The sequence below is a fragment of the Mastacembelus armatus genome, chromosome 15 (assembly GCF_900324485.2).
Source record: "Mastacembelus armatus chromosome 15, fMasArm1.2, whole genome shotgun sequence".
NCBI classification, from domain to species: domain Eukaryota; kingdom Metazoa; phylum Chordata; class Actinopteri; order Synbranchiformes; family Mastacembelidae; genus Mastacembelus; species Mastacembelus armatus.
Window position 1 is genome coordinate 11,879,472 of NC_046647.1, and position 25,357 is coordinate 11,904,828.

Consider the following 25,357-nt stretch of genomic DNA (forward strand, 5'->3'; position numbering starts at 1 on the left):
ACTACTCACCTTCACTGCCACCATTACTGTAGACTGTAAAGAGCTTTATTCTCTGGGCTCATGCATAATTATGATAAAAGAGGGCTAAGGTTTCACAGTCTGCTGTGCCCGTCTTTCTACACCTCCTCTGCGTGTTAGCAGCCCCAGCCTTTGATAACACAACTTTCAGACTGGACTCTGAAGACTTGAGCTTGTAAAAAAAACAACAGAAGCTTAGGAGAGTATGACAGAGGAGGGGAGGTCATGTTCAGAGGGATCACTGTCTCTTTTAGGGCCCTGTTCTCAGCCCACAGGGAGGAGGACTCAGTGCGCTTTTATGCAAGAATCTCAAAAGATAAAAACTTCATGCATTTACCCTGCCCCTTTGAAATGTGTCTGTTCTCCACAAAGTTTCTATAGAACTTTCTTTCAGTAATAGAGATGAATCCACCATCTGTGCTGTCTTGAAGAAGATCTCACATATTGGACTGCAGATTGTATGGGGGATGTATCGACCAGAACTGAAACAATTACAGTTTAATCATTCAGAATTTTTACAACTGAATTACTTCAATCATTTTATTTAATCAAGCAAAAATACCAAACACTGTCTCAATAATAAATCAGACATCTCCTGCAGGTGTTTCATTTAGGGTGGTGGGTGGTGGGTGAAAATTCCTGTCTTGAATAATCGTTTATTCTCTCAGTTTTTAAAATGTCAGATTTGTTATTAACACCCACAGCCTAACATGACCTCTTTAGATTATTGGTTGGGCAAAACAAGAAGTCTTATTCCTGAATATACTGAACTTACCATCATATATGATAAAGACAAGAAGCTGAACCAGGGAATATTAAGCAATGGTTGACAAATGATGAATTTTTCATTAATGAACTAATCATTGCAGCTGTAATATTTATCTTATTATACACACAAATAGCAAATAGAGCCACAACAAATCTAAGGTTTTATTTGATCATTTATTTCAATGAAATACTTTTATGGGGATGGTTGTGAAAAGTGGATTAAAAAACTGAAAATAGACATTAGCTAGTGAATCACATATACTAACCAAAGGTGAATGTCTCTTATTTTCTGTAGAAATTCTCCTCCTTCTGGTTTCTGCACCACTTCACACCAGCATCATGCCAGAGGCTGAGCATAAAGATAGGTTTGTGTTTGAGGTCAACAGCTTCTCAGAACACAAACCCGAAACCTTCAGTCAGCAAGCCTGCATCCAGCACCATCTGTGCTCACCTGTACCTTCAACAGTTTCAGTGCCAACGCAGATATGAAATGGGAATTCACACAATAGGTCAGGGTCGCAACTGAAAGCTGCTTGTCAAGCTTGCAATCCTTTACCTTGTTCATGTTTGGTTTGAGATTGCAACAGCACAACAATGGACAAAATGCAATATCAACTGGCAAAAACAAACCTACCTTCCAAACTCTATTATTCGTCTCCTATATATTATGCATTCTATGTACACTTTTAAGATTTTCTTGTGCTTTTTTTTTTTTTTTTTTTCCCCCGTTGTATCTATTTTCCTGGGCTGACCCATGTTCACTTCCCAGAGTATCTTTCAACATCACTCAGAGGACATGCCTGAAATCGCTGCATCTGCTCTCCGGTGAAGAGAGTGATAGTGATTGTGACATTCATAGAAATAGTAATGGTAACAGGGTTTGTTTCTACAGCTGTGTAAAAGCAACATTAGTCCTCATTCTGCTGCAGACCCGATCATTCACAACAGCCACAACAGAAGCCAAACAATTCCTCTGCTCAAAACTCTGTGACCACTTGTGAAATCACTGTAAATATAAATAGAAAAACATTATGCGAACGCTTGCTTGAAAAAAAAAAAAAAAAAAAAAAAGAAAAAGCATGAACCTCCTTCATGTCACTGCAGAGAGACAATAAACTGACACCTTCAGCTTCCTCTGCCGTCTTGCCAACCATAGTGCCACAATCAACTGTAGTAACAAATGCACCTGTTTCCAGAGGATAATGAAAGCACATAATGTAAGCACCTATGGGCTGATGATGGGTGAGGTATGTGAAAGTGTCTTCATTCAGGAAGCCAGGAAGAAGAAAACAACCAGGCCATGGGCAGTTTTAAACAGTAACAATTGATTCTAGGAAGGAAAAGGCATTTTAATAGTCACCTTGGGAAAATGACATTGATCCTACACAAATGGTAAACAATGGCACCTAGGTAGAGTAAATGCAAACTAAAATCTAATTCTAATACATATGTATGGAGGTGGATTACCATATTTCAGAGACTTTTTTCCTGCAATAAGAAACTCCTCACTGTGTCCCCCAATGACTGACAGCAAGTTTTTTTATGTGGTAGTTACTGTGTTGAAAAAGGGCCAAAGAATACACTTTATCATCCCCAGCTCCAAATTGCTGACAACGTAACAAGACAAGCAGGGAGATATAAAAAAAGAGACAGGAAGAGGAAGAGACATAAAGAAAGAGACACAGAAGCCAAATGAATGATAGCTATCGGACAGTGGTAATGTGCTGAAGAATTTAAATCAGTGAACTTAACAGATAAAGGGTGTGTGTGTGAGGGTTTTTTGAAAATTACTTCCCATATCTTTACCTCTTTGTCTGTAAATTCATTATAATAAAGTGACCTGCCATTCAACTGAAATGGTTTGGTTTACTCATCACAGTTAAATGCAGCAGACTTACACCTCTGTCTATGAGAGCATGACCAACTTTGAGAGTACAGGGGTCCATCTGGATTCCCCTAACTGCATCTGCATTTCCCTCACTTGCATCTGTTTCTTGTACCTTTCTCCCACCCAATAAAAATACAGTGAAGGAAATAAGGAAACTATGTTTTCAGAAACACGTGACGTCCTTTCCTTCAGTCCTTTGACCATATTTGTTACTATTTGATATTCACTTAGCACATGCAGAATCCACAGGATACCGACACATGTGATTTCACATTTTGGATTTGTGCGCCTCTCAGGAATGTATGAATGCGTGCTGGCCACCTCCTCACCTTGCTATTAGATTTGGTAAACCTTCCAAGTATACATTTGTAATTGTTATTGTGAGATGAATGGTGAGCTCATTTAATGTCCAACACTGGGTCCTCCACCCAAAACAAGCCAAACCATATGTGCAGGACCATATTAAGTAATTAAAAATGGTACTGTACACTAGGTTTTTTGGATTTCACTGTTAGACCACATGCAGAATTTTATGTGCACTCTGGTGTCAGTAAACCACTTTATACATCAATGCACATATGTATTTTGAATCCAGGATGTCAATGTCACACTTAAATGATCACCATGATAAAAATAAAAATGGAAAAATGGAAAATGACTTCTAGGGAAACAACAACACATTGAAGTAGAAAACCGTACTTTGTTTTCAATTAAACAATAAAGCTCTAGGCAGACAGGTAAAGGAGTAAAGCCTGTGGATCTGCAAGTATGCCTGTAGCAGACTGCACAGAGCAGTCTTTACATCTAAATAGCTTTCCCTGAAATAAATAAGGATACCATGATCTGCTTAGGGCTGATCATTCTGCCAAATGCAGCTCTAAAAATAAGCTCACCCTGTTGTTTTTAATGCACAAGTTTCTACAGACAAGCCGACAAGATTTTCTTCTGAGACAGAATTAACAGATTCCTGTGCATCGCCTCAGCTCTTAAGTCTTGTAAAATCAAACACCAATAATGGTAGGTAGGCCTTCATAAATACACACTCTTAACCTGTAAAATATAGCTGGCATACACAAATGTGTAAACAGAAAGAGTTCAGAGAAAAAGAAAAATATCTGTGTAAACAGAGTGAATCAGTCCTGAATCCTCAGAGGTCACAGTTACACATCCTTGCAGCGAAAGCAACGTCAAACATTCCCGACATAAAGTCCCAGCAGCAGAGGAAGCTGGCCTTTATGTGGTTTCCTGTTCTCGTCTGTATCCAGCTGCCACTTAAGGAGGAAATGCAGGCTGACTTAAGAGTGGGCAGCTGGGCAGAACCAGATGAGAAATCTCAACTATGCACAATATCAACAACCAGTGGAGAATTCGGCTGACCACAGACCTAGGATAACTGTGTCTGCGGGGAGAAAAAAAAAAAAAAAAAAGAGATGGACATTATGCTAAACAAAGAGGTCATGCAAGGTCAAGAAGAGGCAAAAACATGGAACAAAAGACTTCTTTGAGTTTCTAGTTTGCTATAAAGCAAGTTATCATGCCAGTATGTCTTCTTTGAGAGCATATTCTTGCCTTTACACAAGAGGGATTAGCTTAGCAAAAGTGCAACGCTGTCAGCCTGCAGCATCTGTATTTGTGTGTGTATGCACCATAAAATTACATCAAACTGAGGTAGAATGCATAGTCTACAACTTTCCTATGTGCTTTTTTATGAACACACATATGCGGTATGTCTGTGCTCTACTAAGCAGGATGTTTTTTTTGTGGTTCCCCCCTCTACTTCCTCCTCCTCTTCTTCTATCTGTCATCACTCTTCACCTCAGGCATAATTACATCTGTATACCATAATGGGATATGGTAGAGGAGAGACACTGGCCATCATCTTCAGCAATGGAGTGTGAATGGCGGCTGTGAGTCTAATAATGCTATAAGACAGTATTATAGATGTAATAGCAGAGCCTAATCCTGCAGCAATGAGAGCTACAGTGAGGAGCAGATTTAACAAAAAAAACCAAAAAAAAAACAAAAAGAAGAGTACCAGGGGGCAGTCGTAGGGGACGGGATATGACAGAGAATGACAGCGCGGGGTGATTGCTCTATAAAGAGACTAAGAGATCCAAAGACGTGGTGAAATATTTTTGTGACTGTGCAGGGAAGCCACATATCATAATTAGCTGCACATCGGGTCTTATTCTTCCCTATAACACAAGTCATTATTTATGACTTGTATGGAAAAGCGAAGACACAGTTAATTATTTCTTCCTTATCAGCTGCATTATTACCGTGTGAACCCTAAGTAGCCTTGTGATGTAATTCCTCAATCAAAGGCTCGCAGACACATACAAATGCTTACAGTAACCAAGAGGACACTGCAGCAAGGGAGGAAAGCAGTGAGTAAAACTTAAACCAAGGTTTCTATTAAAGGACTAGTGTAAAACACCAATTCAGTGCAACTTCAGTTAAGGAGGGACTCTCAGACATCCTGAAAACAAGAGCCTGATAACAGCTTGAGGCAAAGGCCCAGCAAATAGCTTCTTTGTAGCTAGTAGAACTTAGCATCTGCTTAGAGAAGCATAAGCTCTGGTGCCCACTGGGAAAACACTATCTCAAGTGTAGGAACATTTTGAAACTAGTTTCTCTCTTTAAAAACCAGAGAGTGCTGTGAATACTAAATGCATGAGAGCTCAGCTCAGTTGAAAGTTAAAAACATGCTCACAGGCTTTAAAACGTGCCTCTGCAGAGGAAACTAAGAAGCAGAAGGCAGAAGACAATGCTGTGAATGCTCTGTGGGCATGCTACAAAAATACCCAGCATGCAAGTGCAACCATCAACAGATTCCCTTCTGCCTTGCTCTTCTCTCCTTTGTAGCCCAACTCATTCTGTCGTTCTTTCATCATATTCCTCATTGCTCCCCTCATCCCCTCAATCTCCTCAACAGGTTTAAAGCTCTGCCATGACATGTGACTACATTAATCCCCCCACCAACCCAGCTGTGCTGTGATTTGGTGCATCATCTTAACATTATATTATGGGGTGTCCCTAATATTTTGATCCACTCGTGTATGTGAATGGAGAAGGCAAAAAAACAGGCACAATTCTGAATGTAATCCAGCACTGTGTCTCTTTGCACTTTCACACCATTGGAGGGGTTACTATGTGTAGTAATCTAACTGGCTATTGTATTTTACTATCTCCTGTATTTTAGCAATGAGCATGACAAACAGCCCAAAGTGTTGACTGCACAAAACAACAGCTAAATCAAAAGGGGAAACAAGTAAGTTCAAGTTCATGTTTGCAATAAGGCACTTACTGTGTCCCCCATTCTTCCTGAACGAAGGGCACAGGGGAAAGTGGGTCAACCTTTCACACTAAAAAGGTGCCAGATGCTGCTCTAAACCACACACACACATACACACCAACACATAGAGCACTAAAGTCATGCATGTACACACACTCAAGCACATGCACTGAAAAGGAAACAACATACAGAGTTCAGAGTCCTAAAGAGACGTGCAGGAGAAAAAAAAAAAAAAAAAGCACAAGCAAAAACAAAAGAGGAGCAAAATAAACAAAATGGGAAATACATGCAGACTATTTCTTATTGTCCCCTCTTCATTTTCACTCTACATTTATTCCCACTCCTTTTTCCTCACACTCACAAATAGACAAAACCACATTCCTAGCAACTCTTTCATGTCTCGGCTGCTGCAGCAGAAGCGCTCTGCTATCACCACGGAGACAGAAGGCCTCACCATAACAACCACTGACTGGAAACTACGACAAGCCCCCTTTCCTTTTATTATTATCTCCCTTTATTTGTGCACATCCTATATATAATCAAGTATCTTTGTAGATGTGGTGCAATTCTATGGTTTTTAAACAGGTCAAACAAACAGGGGATATAACCTGAGTGGAAGTAGCAGTGTTAAATAACCACAACAGTGACAACATCGACAACAGCACGATCAGCAGCAACAACAACAAAGAAATATCCAGAACACCAACACCGTCAAGAACAAGAATTTGTACCTGAATCTTCATTTTCCAACAGGAATTCATGTCTTGATCCTGAAGCCACCTCACCTCTCCTTCACACAAACAGTCACACACACACACACATACACCCACACACACCCTCACACAGACAATGGTTCCTCAGGGACGTTACATGTCCCCTTTGTAAATCCTCGAGGTGAGCCGAGACGAAGAAAGAGAGGGAGGGAGCCAAACCTTGGCAAATACGGAAGTGGAGCCGCAGTAACAATGTCAGCCGTCGCTGTGGTGACTGCAGCTACAGCAGCAATGCTTGGAAACAAAGACAGACAGAGGAAAAGATAGGGAGAGTGATGGCAGAGGGAGGGAGAACAAGCAGCTGCCCTACATTTTCTTCTCACACACACACACAGACACACACACACACACATATATATATATACACAAACACAGAGGCAAAGCTGCTGCTGCTGCTTGTCCAGGCTTGTTCTGCCTCTCAGCTACACACAAATACACACAGTCAGTCAATCTGGTACTGTAAGCTCATTGGTCGAGCTACCACTTCCTCCAGCTGATCTTGATGAGAGGCGGGGGAGGGGCAAAGTGCTGTTGAATCATTCATGAGAGGAAGGCGATGTCCTTTAAATAGACTCCTGCTCTGCACACTGAGCTTAACCTTAAAGTACCTCCCCCAACCCCACTTAAGCCTGACCTGACCGCTACACACTACCACACACACACAAACACACACACACTTAGACCCAGTTTCCTGCCTCCTGAATCTCTGACTGTTTTAAGACGAGTCTGTCACCAAACCACTATCAACTTCAACCAATCAGATAGGCCGTTACTGCTGGCTCTACCAATTCCCAGCAGGCAACTAGGGATGTGAGGTGGAGAGGAGATGACAAAGGGTAATTTATTGCACACATCCACACAGCTGTAGTCAAGGGCAAAGTTACAGCGCAGAACAACCACTCAAACACTGAGCAATACCACAGGCCACTACAGGCTGAGGTCCACTAATAAACACAGCAGCGAGACATTTTAATTCGGCTGTGATTCACTTTGAATACCAGTTCATGTGTGTGAAGAATAATAGGCCAAATTAAGACCAATTAAGATGGTACCAACTTTGGATGGATAGGAAAGCTGGTCATGGAGGACAGGGATAAAGGAGGTAATAGCAGACAACAAGAGATGCTGATTTTACTTTGTGAGGAGGTTTGTGAAAGTAGCTCCACAGTCCATCGCTCCAACAATGGTGGGTGAAGTTGATGCATCTAAATTACAGCACACCAACATACTGTCTCCAATCTTGTCTCTTCACAAACACTAATCTTTGCAAGCTTTAAGATAAACAGTTATGATTCAGGCACTGAGCCTCTTGGGAAGGAAGCAGGACAAAGAAGACAAGATTGTTAAGCCAAAGTAAGAATAAGCTATAACTGCAGATGATGCAGTGTAGATTCCTGATCACTAGCAGCGGCTTCATGTTAGCAAAATATAATAAGCTTGAAATCTTTTTTAGCACAGACTGAGACCCCCAGTGCAGGGCTTTCTAATATAAACATAAGAAAAAAAATGATGGATTATAGAGAACAGCACTGAAGTGATTATAGCCACTGTCAGTAAATATCAATCATAGCTAATGTAAAATGTATTACAGCTTGATTGAGTTTAAGGCTGGAAAACTGAGACACACGAAGTCTGGCATCCAAAGAGGATATTAAATATTGGAGTGTTGGACTGAAGGGTAAAGACAGAAATTTAAGGTGAAATGTAAAAATAGAGAGACAGAAGGAGGAAATGGAGAACTCTTGACAGTCTGATTACTATTGAATGAGAAACGTGTCAGATATCGCACTGTGCAGGAAAGTTTCTGCTCATATTCAAATACAATCATGTATGATGACAACTACATAACTACAGCTTGTCTGTCGGCTGCATGTTTCAATCAAATCTTCCTCAAATCAAGAGAAAGAGAGACGGAGAGAGATGGAAATAAAGAAGGGCAGAGATGGTCTGTGACACTATTCAAACAAAACTAGTTTAATATTCTATAAAATGTTGAATAACTGTGCAGGGATCCTTTGCTATGTACCTGCTGTAAGTATATGCAATGCTTTGATCTGAAGCTCTGCTTTTCATTTACATATCTCTGTAAAATGCTGCAAAGGATGGATTCTAAGTTTTGTGTATTCATGCGGCAGACCAAGCTATGCACAAACTCAAACATTAAATGGGCGCTCACTGCAGAAACATGAACACAGGACAATACCATCAGTTCACCATCCCAAAATAACAAAAGGCTGACAGTCGCAGCTTTATCGATTTGCAGCTCTTCTTGTTACACACTGTCCCCTTGCCCCCTATCTCGCCATTTTTTCAATTTTGACACCCAATAGAGCACATCTATCTTGACCTCTAAAAGCCAATGGGGTTTTGCAGAAACGGCTCCTGAACACACGTGACCATCAGCAGGCGTTTTTGGCGGAGGGCACAACAAACTCCAAGCTAACCACACATTCAAAGGCTATTTCTGGTGACAGGCTACTAGGTCAGTAACTCAGTGCACTCAATTGCTGCATTAAACATACAAATTTCAGTATATGACTATATGACAGTCACACTAGTGGCAAACGTCAAACATGCAAACATTCCTTCCAATGCTGAGCTGTACATTTAGACGTCAGACATATGGGAAATAAAATAAATAATTTTTAAAAATTAGTTAAATTAAGCTGCACAGTTCAAAAATGAATTATTATCTTGATTTGGACACAACAAACTATTGATGCAAACAAAAAAAAAAAAAGACAAAAACAATGCAAATAAGAAAAAATAATAAAAAAGTTTTAAGTTCCAGTTCTGACCTTTGTTGGTCTTCATTAAAGTTCAAAACACTGCCACGTTTACGTTTAATGTAAATGACATGTTTAATTTATTGACTTGAATTCAATTCATTTGTCCACTCTGAAAACACAAACGCCATGTTTCATCTCAAAAAGTGCAATCTGCACAGATCTGTCATGACGCTGTCATTTCACAGTCATTTCACAGTCCTGTGTTCCACAGTGTTTCCTCAGCTGGGGACTTCACTACAGACCAGAAAAAAAGTTCTGCATCACTGAGTGAGTCACTGTTACACTATAGAGCAGAACACACTGTACTTAGGAGAAATATGGTGACAGACAGGGCCACAGTGTCTTAGAGCAGCAGTTGTAGTGCAATAAACAGTAGATACTGCATGGAACAGGACTGTAGCAACTGTTAATAAAAATTAAACAAGCAAAGACAATATTCACTAAAGTATCTCCTTGAAATGCAAATCTACTGTGGTAGCAAAATTTGAACCAGCGTACCCCCACGATCACACATTCACACCAGTATTCATAGTGGTTATTAAAATAAACTGCTACTATATTAAACTACAAACAGGTTTGAATCTTATCACCATGTAATAAAGGCCATTGTGGCGCACCCACGCATGATGCTGCAGAGAGGAGGCGAGCAAATAAATATAGATCACATTCTGTCTCTAAACATTGCTATTTATTTATCTATATTTAACCGGACCAGTACAGAAAACATCAATGTCATATATGAGAGAAAATGTGATGTCCACCGGGCGCCTAGATACTGGGGCCTATCTTTAATGCTCAGTAAGGGAAAGTGGTGTTTCAACTGAAACTGAATAAAGACAATATAGTTTCATTTAAAGGGCTAACCCTGTTTGAGAGCATCTCATCCACTCAGCCATCTGTTGGAGACAGTCACAAATTCTTCCCATTGAAAATCTCAGGGAAGTTGCTGTGCACTACCACTTGTCAGAAGTGGTTCACCAGACATATGTTCATCAACCAACCAGTATCATACTTGACATCCTTTTTTTTTTTTTAAATATATATTTAATATTTTATATATATATGTATTTAATATTGTTTGAAAACTCTCCTGGTAAACAATAAGTCTCACCCTTGTGTCTCTAGTCCACCTGTGGTTGGTGAGAACCATTTTTAGTGCATCAGCCATTAGAGACAGTAATAAGCTTATTGTCCTGGACAAGCTACATAAAGATAAGATTCATGCCTTTCAGACATAATGTTTTACTAGAGAGATGATTTGAACGAGGAAGAAAAGTTGCTTTGGCAAATGCACTGCCAATGAAAGAAAGCTAAATGAAGTACAGATACTTTCAAAGGTACTATATCTACAACTGTCTCCTAAGCAATGGAATGGGCAAGAAATGTGTGAAAGACATGACCCACAAGTTCAATGGTGGCAGTTCGTTTTTAAAAGTGATCTTGTGCACTAATGTCCACACACACACACACACACACACACACACCCTCACACACACACACACACACACACACACACACACACACACACACACACACACACACGTTACTTAGACGGTACATGCTACCCAGCAGCTCCACAGCTCACTCTTTAATGTCTGCCAGCATCTGGGTTTATTGATGAGAATGATTTAAAAAAAAGTCCCTGTGCAGACTATCTGTAGCCACATCAGCACCTGAGACCAGTGATATTTAACCAGTGCATTAGGGTGTATAGCAGAATAGGAAGCACGGCACAACAGCACGAACTGGCAACAGATGTAGATCCTGCAGTAGACTCTGTGCAAGGTGGATTAATGAATCCTAAATGCTTCTCAAGTTGCAGCAGAGAGCTACTAAGACTGACAAAAATCTCACTCACTTAATTAAACCTCCACAGTATGTATGTGTGTGCGCTTAATGAGAAGTGTCATCAGAAGCTATTGGGATGCAGCCCGTGGCACTGAGCCATGACGGCAGACCTCATTGTGCTTTTTAACTCTCGACCTGGATGACCTGATGTCTCCAGCATCTGGTAATTAGTCAGACCATGGGTAGGATGGACAAAAAAAGGCTAAAGCCCCAGCAAAGATATTCAAATGTAAAACTGAATAACCACAAATATATGATGCTTGGAAATTCTTCTTATTGGCAGAGGAGATGTAATTTCAATAGCTGCATGGCTTCTTTGAAGTAAAATCAATAGGCAGGGTAAGCTCTGCCTCCTATAAACATCAGCAGCCTGATAAAGCTAATTAAGATTGCTATCATCTCTTTCTCAAAAAAAAGATGGTAAACAATTTTAAGAGAAAGCTCTGCAATTTTATTTTCTCAGACTATTTCAGCCTGTGTAATAAAGAATTCATCCATGCACATCACTACAGGAATGATCTCAGTATATTAAAAAAAGAAAACAAAAGAAACTAAAGCATCCCCCTCCTCAGTGCCCTTATCACTCCCTTTCGGCCATTGTCAACCAGCTGTGACATCATCAATCACCACCTGCTGTTCAACAGATGGTGCACCATTACTGACCCTGGACAGGTGGAGAAGTCTGCATTGCAAATATACTCATTATTTTAAAACATAGGCACACACACAGAATAAAATAATATCCTCTTCAGCAGCTGCTGCACTTCTTTTCATGACTTCAAATACCTGATCAGGATTTCAGGCCTGTAAGCAGCTTCTCTGCAGGATGCAAACCCTCAGCAGGGGGCTTCTGGGGGAGAAACACGCCTAGGGTTACAAAGCTACCTCTCCTGCATCAAAACTGTCCATTCCTACCATCACCCATGGCCGACGAGGTCAAAATAACCTCAGTGAAAAGTCTCAGCCAGTAGACAATGTTTAATCACAGGATGGAGATAGCAATTTTAATACTGAGACGAAAATAAACTGCTTTGCCTGTTGTCAAGCTGAACAGCTATCTCTTCACACAAAAGCAAACAACACAAAGAGGAAGTATAAATAATTTCTCTCCACCATCAGAGGACTGCGTCTTTAGAGGTGTATAGCTCTGCCAATGAACAAAAGTCTAGAGCAAACAAAAATTCCTCAGACAGTTTTATTTCTCCCTAACCCAGCTTGTTTTGTAGCCTTAGATGCTTTGATGTTCTGTACACCAAAGGGGTGTAGCTCTGCTCACTCATTGACACTACAACTACCTGAGGCGAGTAACCTTGGATTTGTACACGTTCTTCCTCTCCCACCTCGTGCACCCATGATGGATGAAGGATGGTGCAACGGATCTGTCCTCCACCCACCTACTCCAGTTGCCATTTTAAGGTCCAGCCTCATTTGGCTGCCAGATAAATACAGTCCAGGGAAGCAGCGGCAATTTGCATTTAAAGGCTGTTCGTCTTACATGCCTTATGCCTGCAGTTTGCTGAGAAGTCGATTTGCATTTTGAATGCCTGAAAATGCTCAGACTCAAAAGCTCAAAATTTACCAGGGAGGTAAAATATTTGGATTCAAGTGTTATAATTATTTATAATAGATTCAGCATTCAGAAAGTTAGAAGAGGAAATAGGTTATGTTTATGCCAAAATCTCCTGAGAGATTTAGACAAACCAAGTGTCATGGTGCATCAAAAAGTGCTTGGAGGTTCAAATCTTACAAGGGACAGATCTACTGTTTGCTCTACTGACCCCTGCTGGTCCTGCACATACCTGCTGTACATGTACAAGTTTGCTTCAAAAAAAAAAAAAAAAAACTTTGCTTGGGGCTAATGCTTTTTTTTAGCTGTCCATTTTTTCCTAATTATTTCCAAGCAGTTTACTATTAAAAAAAATAATTTAGTATACTAATGATATGGGGATGTATAGACAAAGGTCAGACAGTAAATTCAAGTTAACTTTTACCCTAATTACCATAAATCACCTGCCCAAATTTATAATAAATGTATTTTGTCCTCCTTATTTGCTATATAAAAAAGTACAATGCTGCGCCATCACTGTGTATGACCTTGAGGATCAAACTGTCCATTATAAGTATCCTTAAAGTAAAAAGAAAACACTTATATAGCATATATATATATATATACATATATATATACATATATATATATATGCTTATCTTCAGAAATTTGCTTCACTTTGGAGAATTAACAGTATTGCTGTGCACTGACTCAAAGAGCCTAGGTTATCCTGTGGCCCTTTGAATCCTTTCAACTTGTTATCATATTTGACACCTCCATCCCAATCCCTGATGAATCAATGACAGAGTATTGGTTTCACATGCTAACTAGCCCAACCGCACGTCCATGCTTGCCTCCATTTTCTCTTCACTTGAATAAAGGTCCTCTACTTTTAGTTAGGATTATTCCGTAATACATGACACTGCTGTGAGGAACTCACAATGAGGCCACAGCAAGCGGCTGAGAATTGCTTCAGATCATTTTTATGATACTACAAGGTAGCACAATGATGACAAAATGAATGAACATCATGGTGTGAAACAAAACAGCCATATTTGAAATCACAATCCTGTGCTCACTTACACAGCATGCATACTGATAAAACTCCTATTCTCCACCCCCTGAAGGGTTGTCTCAACGGTTACAGCAGCAATGTCACACTTTGGAAATGCTATACTCCATGACGGCTGCTGCTCACATTAAATAGAAGGGAGTGCAGAGCTGACGGTTACACGCAGCGCTGAATGACCTAGCTCCCCGGGACATACAGGTTGTTTCTGTGAAAGAAAACTGCACAGCATATCAAACCATAACTATTAGGCCTCACATTCTCTAAAATGATTGAATTCACCTCAGGTTAGGAGGCAAGAGACAGAAAGAAAGATGGAGGAAGGCACGCAGAGGAGCAGACAGCAGTACATAGCTGGTCTTTTGAAGTGATAAGCATGAAGTCAAAATCCCATCGCTTCTAGCCGGCCCACAATCCAACCTTTATTTTCTCTCCACTTCCATCTCCCACTGCTGTCATCTTAAACATATACAGCTTATTCCCCATACTCCTCTACATTTTCTTTCTCTCTGCATTTCATCTCCATCTACATTTTCTACCAGCTCTCCACTTACTCAAACTTTCTTCCAATCACTGCTCCAGTCTCACTCCACCGTGTCAATATTTGCCTGGTCCGCTCTCCGCCTGTGTACAGACAGCTTTAAGCAAATATCATTGGTAACGAATGGTATTTCCACATGAAATGAGACAGAAATCAACTCTCAAGAAGGAAACAGACAGTGACACTTTCCTGATGAAATCGTTGGAGTTTTACAGCTATTCTCCATTACTTGTTCCCATCCCTCTATTTCATCACAACCGGGGCCTTACGAGTTCAACAACATTTCTGTCAGCTGCTTGTGCCATGGATTTTAGATGGATAAGCAACTATTTGGGAGCTGTAATGGATGTCAGGGAGGAAAGACTCCAACCAGTTAATAAGAAGCGACCAAATATCCTCAGGGCAACCATGGTGGTAACTATATGGAAACAATATGTTTTACATTGCCCTCATTCATACATGGTGCATCATTTCCACAGCATGACTTTCAGCTGTTTATTCAGCAGCCCATATGTTTTTTATTTGTATTTAGAGAGTAGTTTGAGTGGTCAAGAGAAGCAATGTATCAGATCCTCTTCCACAAGCCACTAATACATCATTGTCATTCTCAGTTCTGTCTCATCACTTCTTTGTACATCTTAGAATAACAGTTTCAGCTTTCAATCATGTGGCTTGTTTTTCTCTGTGTGTGTGTGTAAGCTGGAAGACACTCACAGGCACTTACGTGCTGTGTGCACGTTCAAAGTGCAAAAATAAAAAAAACCCTGCAGCCTGAAACACAGCAACCTCGAACGACTGTAATCTTCACCAAATCATACAAACATACTACTTAAAAATGAGTCAAAGAAAAGAAATAAATAACAGACAGGTCTTACATGTGCGCTGTCAGTCATTGTCGACTGCATACACGCTTTGAAGACGCTGCTCAACACTTCAGAGTGAAGACATGAATATATTCGCTTACATGAACATCTAAACACTTTTTTTTAAAAACTGACTATTTCCAAGGAACTGAGCAACATAGGTCTCCAGTCATTTGCTAGACAACACTGAAACAAGCAATGAACATATTATATCCAAATGTGCACAAAACATTCCTGTGCGTGTGCCAAAAAGTAGTAACAGTATTTTTGATTCGAGCTGAATCTTAAACTGAACATTGCCAATGTAGAGATGCGGTCTGCTCCTCTAAAACATATAAAATGAGTCTTTGTGATGTGAAGTAAATAGATGAAAACAATACTGGGTTAGGTAACAGCTCAACAAAGACCCTGGGAGGCGGTTCCCATAGTGATGACTCATTCTCACTGCTTGCTTGTTCTATATGCTCGTCTTTTCTCAGTGGCCCGAGATTTTCATGTTTTACCTACTGTACAGCACCATCATAACCTATCAGCAAGCCGCAGGGAGGCCACAGCCCTGAAAGAAAGGAAAAAGTGTGTGTTCATGCAAAAGCTTCAATGCTGTCATCCCTGACGGCGTGACTTGAGGCAATGGATAATGGAGCAGCCACCAGCCTACTTGGGCTAGTGCGGAGGGTGAGTTCAAATAAACACATCGATCAAAACGGCCAAGGACTGACAACAAGTATCCACAGCTCCTGCTGTTGCAAATAGGCTTCACCTCGAAAACATTTTTTTATGATTTAGGTTGCTCTTGCAAAATGCTTAAGATCTGCACCACAGGACACAGTTTTAGATGGTGGATAGTATCAGTCCTTGGAGAGCCCAATACCTGAACACTCACTGAAGTAGCAAAGTGGGAATCCACAATGCTTCTGGCACACTGATCACTTGACAGCTCTGACAGAAGCAAAGCTGAGACAGCAGACTATTTCACCATATTCTGCCTCTGCTGCATCCACCCTTCCAATACTACTTTTATTCATTCCTTGCCCTGTTTCTACGGCAACAACACGCTCCTCTCTCGATCTCGTTTCCTTGATTTTGTTTACAGACCATAATTGTGCTCTCTTTCACCTTATCTTTTATTCCCTCACCTGGCCCCACTCTCTCTGGTTGTTCAACCTGCTCCCAGTGTCTCCACTTGGTAGACACAGGTGAATGTCAAAGCTAGGCCACAGCCCTCTGCACCCTGCAGCGCTCACTGAAAGCCTCATTTGAACAGCAGGTACAGTACTAGTGCTTGCAGCTGTACCACCCATAGGCTGAAGAGAGATAAAATGAACACTGAACACAATTTTCACAGGGTGATGAGTGGTTTATGACCCATGTCACATGTCATCATGACTCTCACTGTCTATTACCTGCACTGGTTACTCTCTTGTTTCAAATTGGTACTGCCTCAAAAGGCAGAACTTGTCCTAAATCTATGCCTGCAATAGCCATGGATCTACATAAAAACTTCCAATGTATGGAGAGAAAACCAAACACCTGTGCCTTACAAGGTAAAGAAGTAGCCTGGAGATGCAGTAGATGTTATGTCTCTAAACAGGTCTTACAAGATGCATCTTTGTTGGGACACTTGCTGTATGTCTGCTGAACTAGAAGACTTTAAAACATGCTCTAGGCTCCACTTCCAGGCAACTAACATCTAGTATTTTACTCTTTGTAAATGCTTTCATTCTTTTCACCATAACAAGAGTCTCTGCCTCAGATAAAAGCAGCAGATTTGTTTATTAGTCAAATGGTTTTGGTGTACAGTGAGCGCTCATGTCAGATTTAAAAGCAAAACTGATGGATTTCTTCTCATCTATAACCATTGCTCTCTGTATTTTTCCTTTCTATCGCGTCATAAAGTCAAACAATGCAGCAGAGTTTTGCTGTAATGATGAATTTTGTTCTTTCTTCACAAGTGTTTTGCAACACTGATCTTGTTGAACACGGATCTTAAATGCCACCACTTGTGCAAATATAAGTGGCTGTTGTTGGACTGCTTCTGAAACAGTTCTAAGCTGTACAGATTTTGGCTTCACCTTCAGTTTTGAAAATTTCTGGATAAAGTCCACCTACACTCTGACGACCATGTGGCAGCCTACAGTGACACACTGCTAAGTGGTAGTTTCATCTGAGGATTGGAACTATACAGAGCTCAATTTAACTGATGTCTTTAAATTTAAATATGTCTGGTATAGCTCCTGTTCCTGACTGACTGGACATACAGTGCCAATTAAACTCTCTCCTGTGTATGGTGTAACAAACCAGAATAATTTTTAACAAAAGTGAAAAAAAAAAAAAAAAAGTAAACATCTATAATTATACATCAACCAAATCTCTACTAGTATAGTTCTGCATTTAAAACTATTTTCCTGCACAATAATAGAAACATTTCCTGGTGTGCCCCTCGTGCCCTTGTATGATCATCTGACCACTTGCTGCGACCAAGGTTAAAAGGTTCTTCATACACACAGGCATTATCCCTCAGTCTAAAAATGCAGCTTTTCATTAAACTCAGCACTGGTGGACCATGGTGGAGGATGAAAAAGAGGAGGTAGCTGGAGGAGGGGGAGAAGGAGAACTTGGAGAGACACATTTAGGGAGCAGGCGCATGGACACAAATAAGATGCAGATCCATGCAAGACATTCAGTTGTGCATTTCTGGCTGCAGGAGTTGATGAAATGAATTTTCACTCTGACTGACGATGGAAAAGAGCATCTGAATGTCTACTATCTTTCACTGGATGCACAAGACACTAGTTATATGTGTGTGTGCACCACATACTGGTCACCACAATGACGTACGACAGAACAGAGTCATATTAAAATTTAAGTACACTTCTGGGCTCTATGACTCCATATAAACAGCATACATTAAGCAGCATTGTGTGTCAGCTTCTGCAGTTCCAGGCGACAGGATGCAGTGATACAAACATCTGCAGTGTTTCCTAAGGAAGATGAGTTTGTGCATTCTGGGAGAGCTCAGGGAGCCTCTACCACTGATCTGGCTGGCAATTGCTTAACGTACAGGGCCATGTGAGTCACAGGAGTCAAGTCAGCATGTCACAAGTAATTAGACAGCATCCACTGACACTCCACAGAAACACCTTTCAGCAAAGAGAACAGTGACAGAAAGCTCTAGAGAGAGAACAGAGTGGAGACTTAGGCAGCAGTAGCTAAAAGAGGACTGGCAGATTCAGGCTTTCTTGTGGTGTTTTCATGTCTCCTCACTGTAAATTACTTCGTCTCCATCCGTATGTCTGTCTTCAGTTATCTGCTGGCTCTTGTGCCTGAGTATAACACAGCCACTACTCTTAACGGAAATCTGAGAAATGCAACGTGATAACTCTTTGCAAAAATTAAAATGGTCTCCTTCATTTTGCTCTGGTGAAATCAATGACTTTCACGACTGACAGCGTTGATGAATTCCAGTGCACTTTCTTCTGCACGGTGTGACAGGCTGAACAAATTTTTGTAGGTTAGTAGGTTAATAGCTATACAACTGGAGGATTAGAGTATACAACCACCCACATAATATGTAAATCATGATATTATCATTTGAAAATGCGTTAAGAGAGAACATCTGAAAAGCAGCTTAATGTACAGACATATTTAAGAGCTGACTACTGCTGCTTTTTGAGCTGTTAAAGTTTGTGTTTTGGAGGTGGTAGATGGCAGTGCATGGGGCAGGGGTTAATTAAAAGATATTATCTCCTCTGAATGTCCCTCAGCTAATATCTTCTCTAATAAAAATCAGTAGCTGAAATACATGCAGCAAAGGACGTGCCCCCTCACACTGGAGGCAAAGTAAGCTCTCTTTTGAGTCTGTATCACACAATGTTATGCCATATCTACCAGCACACTGAGCCAGTAAGGCAACTGTAACTATCTCTCAAAATCTGTTTTCTACTGTTATGGGTTCATTGTAATTGCATGCATATATATATATGTGTATATATATATGTGTATATATATATATACACACACACACACACGAATAAAGTGGAAGCTGGCGGTCAGTGTTATATATATATATATATATATATATATATATATATATATAAATATAAATAAATATAAATAAAAAGCACCATGTCACAGCTACTAAAAGAAAGTAAAATGACTGTGGAGCCTTCACAGGGACCATTGAAATGAAATCTTTAGCACAGTGCAGCAAAGTCCTACCTCACAGCAGAAAAGGCCCTCAAAGGCCCAGCCGTCATGTCAGTTCTTCCACATTTAATTATGTTTTTTAGCACTTCAACCTCAAGCGGCTCAGTGGAGCTAGGTCCTGTGGGGGATTCATGCAAGTCCTGCACATACGGATTGACTAAAAACACCAGCTGCTGTCATATGTGTGTGTGTGTATGTGTGTGTGTGTGTGTGTGTGTGTGCGTTAGTGTTGGTGCGTTTGTGCGTACCTGCAACCTGAGTGCATGTGTTTGTATGTGTGTTTGCAGAAATGGAGATAAAGAAAGAGAGAGAAAGAGATATAGAGAGAGAGATGTGAATGTGACTTTAGGCTTTGGCAATGTCTGGTGGGCATACACTCCATTTCAATGTCAAAAAGACAAAAGTATGTATAAAAGTGCAGTATAAAAAGCATCGTACATACTAAATTAATCAAATAAAGATGAATACAAATCCAATGGTTACTACCAATATATTGGAAGCCAGGACAACTATAAAACATTTACTCTTTAACTTTCTGAAGCTTTAAGTCAGCTGTGTATTTGCTATTAGCAGGTGAAAATGGGATGTCTGCCATTTATGAATTTATGAGTTTATGAATCATCGAATTCCATGAGTGACATGTAAAGTAGATTAGTTTAACATTCATACCTTCATGAAAACTGCTACCAGAAAAAAAAAGAAAATCCCATTCCTATGTTATCTTCTATGCCCAGGCTGTCTATACAGCTACATACAAGCAGGAGAACCTGCTGTTCTCCTACAAGGACAGAACATGTACTGCAGGATGAACATAAGTGTGTTTATATGTTTGTGTGTGAGAGAAAAAAAGAACATCCACTGGAACCACGTGCATGTAAAGTAAGAGCTCTACATCTCAGTTTACTCAGCTACAGGGTTTCTGCATAATTCTGGTATTTCTATTTGCAAGCCTTTGAGCATAGCAATCTGGAGAGGGACTGATTTGGATAGTTTAGATACCCCAGATTTTTAGGAAATGTTTATGTGCCTCAGGGCTGAGAAACATATTTTTAAATATTTCTAAATACATTTGTAGAATTTAATCCAACAGTATTCTTTGGACTATATTTTACCAATAAAGTTGCTATCACTCATTTCACTAAAAATGTTTCAACTATGTCAAAAAATGCAAGAACACCATTTTAAATGTGTTTCAAATGCTGTAAAAACAGTATGAAATGTGAGGAACAGATATAATATAAGTGCTGCTAAGTCAGAAAAAAAAAAAAAGACAAACAGTCCCTGTCTGGCCTGGATTCCATGTTGGAAGCTGGCGGTCAGTGTTTAAATTGGGGTCTACATAGCCCAGAGATGCTCCACCAGTGCTCAGGAGCTCTGCAGCAGCTGTTAGCAAACCACCAAACATCAGAGCACAGACAGGGAATCTTCTCTGTCCTTGAATCTGACAGAGACTCATTGAAGGACAATGCTTCCAGCGCTCGCTACACTTTCATAAAAAAATACATGCCATATCAAAAGAGCTGGTATCAACTATCACAATGTTGAGTGTGGTGACTGTCACACAGATATACTGCTATAATAAAATACAGTGACAAGAAAATGTGACCACTTTGGAAGCTGTTTTTTTTTTTTTCAAATCATAAAATGCCTCAACCGTAGCATACATGATGTGTACGCTTCTGGACAGAGATGCTAACCAGTTCTGATTCCTTTAAGCATTAGCATCATAGCTGGACACAAGAGCAGCCACAGTATTAAATCATCACATTTATGGATGATTTGTTTAAATGGGACCTGATGAATATCTAGAGTCCTTGAGATGACTTGGTAATGTGCTACAGCTTCATGCAAACTGTATAATGTGTTCTTGACTGTAAGTTTTCTAAGATCTCTTTTTTTTTGTAGGGCATAGTTTGGATCAGCAGATGCTTCTTGTGACTAGCGAAGTTAGAATGTCTGAGTTGAGCCAAAGAAGCCTATAAACTGCGATGATGTATTCAGTATGGACAAGAACAATATAATTACTTTGGCTTTAATAATTACAGATTGTGTGGATGAAGACCTGACAGTATGTGAAGAAAAAATTATATATATATACATAAATACAGATAGTGCCAAGGACTTCTAATACTTCTTGCCCCCGAGTGCTATCAAGGTCCTATATGTTGGTGTGAATGCATGTGTAACTGTGAAAATGAAAGCTACAGCTGCATCCTCTGACGCGTCGCTATTTTTTGCAGGACATGATCACATGCTGCTCATGTAAATTACTGTATTTACAGTAAAAACATCCAGTGACTTTGCAGATGGGGTTAAAAACAAATAATCGACAGACTGCATTTCTGAGATAGGCCCGCGTGACTTCTAAATATCGAAACGCAAAGTAGGTTTGGCTTTTCTCCTCTACCTACCAAACTATGCTAGAGCTTATTTTATTGTCAACTCATGCATAATCCATTTGCTGCACGCCTTATCAAAAACCCCAGACTCAAATAAATCTGACTGTATTATTTCCGAAGGCTGCAAACTGTCAGGGAACTTTTTGCAGGAAAAAAAAAGAAAACCTCTTGCTCTCCAAGTCATTTGATGATCTTTTTGAAAATATTTATTAAACCTCAACTACTCTACTCAAACAATGTCAAGTGGAGGACCAAAGTGTATACTGTATGTACAAAGTGCAAATGAGTTCACAGCCACAGAAGATGCCGATGAAGACAAATGAACTTGAGTAGAGCTGGAGTACAGAGGCCAGAGCAGGTCCGGCAACAGTTGCTCTCTAAAGAAGCAGCTAACTAACTATGAATTTTAAGTAGGGGAAAGTTCTGCTTTTTTTCTTGAAGCACTAAAAGACCAGTTGTGTTGTCTTAGAGGGCCAGATGGGCCTGTTCTCTCTTACTAAACTCCGAGCACGCAAGCACGAACACACACAAACCTACAGGACCCCGAAGCGGATCAGCATTCAAAGTAAACCCTCGCCACTCTCCCTTTCCCCCACTTTGTTTCTCCCTTCTCCACTTTACTATTGATCCTGCAGGGACGATGGGAATCACTGTTGATCCTATTATTCCTCAGGGGAAAAAGGGAGGCTCAGACAGCAGAAGACAGACAGAGAGGGGGAATGATGCTGAGCAGAGAGATGTAAGGCTAGATCTTAACATGGTTAACAAATATGGTGGCAGAGACCAAATACCCCCCAGACATTAGAAAAGTTTCACTTTTATTCCTTAAGTTAAACTTAATACAACTGCTCTCAACAGTGAGACACCATAATCCTGTCGAGCAGGGAGTATATCAAAAGGCACATAAGCTACGCCCACTCACACCTTTATTTAATTAACTAAAAGCACAACATGAAACCAGTTTTTGGAATGTTCACTTTCAATTCTGTTTAACAAGCCATGATTTGCAGGTTTACAATGACCACAAAGGCGCACAAATGAATCATTAGGGAATACTGTAAAAACACATAAGCTCGCATCAGTTTACAGCCTGCGTGTACAGTCACAGGGCAGAAACACGTTGCCATATGCAGCATGAAGAAGCCTCTTAAGAACACCTGCGCTGCTGCACTTAGTGCACAGACTCTATTGTGATCTGATGAGGCTCAGACGAAAGGGCAGGCCACAGACATATTGTCTTAGTTCTTTGCTTTGTTCCAGAGCTAAAAAAAAAAAAAAAAAGCATATGCACTCTGAGCACACTTTACTGTGATGTTTGATGGTGCCAGAGTAAATAAACAGAGAGGCGGAAAACAAAGTAAAGACTGACAGGCTGCACATGAATTTAGTCACGACCATACACCTGACTATGGTTTAGATGTAAAAGGTTTAAGGATTTCTGAGTATAGGCAGAGATGAACTTTTCTGATGTGGCGCTAATCTTCCTCTGAATAGGCAAGAGTCAGATTGACTGGCCGAGACATTTATTTTGACAGGTCTCACTGTCTCCAGACTGCAGATTTTTGTGAATGCTGTAACTATCTTGACTGCGGGAAAAAGCACCGGAGGCAGTGATTTAATTATTAATTTCGTAAATTTGAAGCAGCCAGTAGTTTACAAAACACCATGAATAAATCCTGCACGTGGTTCCTTTAAGAGTTAACCATCCAGCTGCAAGACCAGATGCCCTACAGGCAGTATTGGGCACATATGGAAAAAACAGTCCATACTTTGACGAACCTCATTAGATGCAAAACCTCTGCTCAACCCACAGACAGCACAGAAATAATTTGTTTGTCAGAGAAATGTGATGCAGCCTTCATATAGCTGTTGTGATTGACACCCCTGGTGTTAAAAAGAATTACCTTTTCGATTGTTCTCTGAAGAACAGGACACCTGGGGTGACATTCACATTTTGACATTTTCACTAATCTTTCTGTAAGGCAGTCAGTTTTTTTAAAACACGCATTTCATGCAGTCAGAATGAATAAATAAAAAAAGGTACAGACATGATAGTAAAATTTTAAGGAATGTAGCAAAAAATGCATTCCTGTGGGTGTATGACTGACAGTAAGCAAAGCAGAACCTAATGTGGCACTGACACACTGGGTACTGAAAATACTGAAGTTGGGCACTAGGAACAATGATAAAAAAAACAAACAACTGTAACAAATCCAGCCTTTGTTTGCTGTGGTACAAAAATTGAAGCAATGGAATTATTTTTCATAGACTAATGAATGGCAGCCAATGGCTTGTTTTGCGAAGTTAGGAAAAATGTCACTCTACTATTTGTTTTTCTGCCGAAGGACAATGCTCGTATTTCCTTTTCTTGTCATTTGAACTTAAACGAATGTCATGTTTGGTAATTTGCTCAAACTACTGAAGCTCTTATTTACAGAAAAAAAAGAGAAAAGAAAACTGGATTTGTTTGGGATCTGTGTAAATGTTGTGTCATAAACGCAAGGGTATGTATGATCTTAGATTATCCCAGAATGGGACAGATTGCTCTTGTGGAATAACTATATAGGACAATAAAACTACACCTTATGGAATAAAACCACTGAATAACCCTCAGCTATGTTCCCAGCCTTGGGTATGACCTGATTTGGCCAGTTAACTCTTCACATACCTGCTTGTCCTTGTCCTTAGCCTTACCACTGCCCGACACCCGCGACGACGTGACATCACGGGGGATGACAGAGATTTGGTGCAGTGGCATGTTCATCCCAGCAGAGCCAACCAGGGACACTCACACACAGACTTCCTGTCCCACTGCCAGAGCAAAAGGCATGATGATCTTAACTGCGACACCTCGCCCACACCACCCTGCAGAAGACACAGAGAGTACATATGGTGATTAGCCTCAAAGGTATAAAACCTTATCCAGCTTAACAGTCCCTTACACAGCTGGATCCTTTTTCTATTTACAGCCATGAATTAATATCATTATTCATCCATCCATCCATTTTCTATACCCACTTATGGACAGGTCACCAGTCCATCACAGGGCCACATAGAGACAAACAACCTCACACACTCACACTCACTCCTATGGGCAATTTAGAGTCACCAATCAACCTGACATACATGTTTTTGGACTGTGGGAGGAAACCAGAGTACCTGGAGAAAACCCACACAAGCACAGGGAGAACATGCAGACTCCACACAGAAAGGTCTCTGCTGGGTTTTGAACCAGGACCCTGTTTGCTGTGAGGTAACAGTGCTAACTACTCAGCCACCATGCTTCAATGTCATTCATGATTTTATTAAAATTATTACCACAGTTTTGTACATCATCTTATAATAATCATGAGT

The 25,357-nt window shown here is 40.3% G+C and overlaps 1 protein-coding gene across 2 annotated transcripts in view; it reads right to left on the reverse strand.

Annotated features, from left to right (window-relative positions):
- Nucleotides 1-25,357, reverse strand: part of marchf8 (membrane-associated ring finger (C3HC4) 8) — a 69,156-nt gene that overhangs the window by 26,079 nt on the left and 17,720 nt on the right. For both annotated transcript variants that reach the window (XM_026309672.2, XM_026309674.2), the window contains exon 2: nt 24,672-24,868. In XM_026309672.2, the coding sequence (XP_026165457.1) occupies nt 24,672-24,767 (96 nt within the window). In that variant the 5' untranslated portion in view covers nt 24,768-24,868. The remainder of the gene's footprint in view (nt 1-24,671; nt 24,869-25,357) is intronic.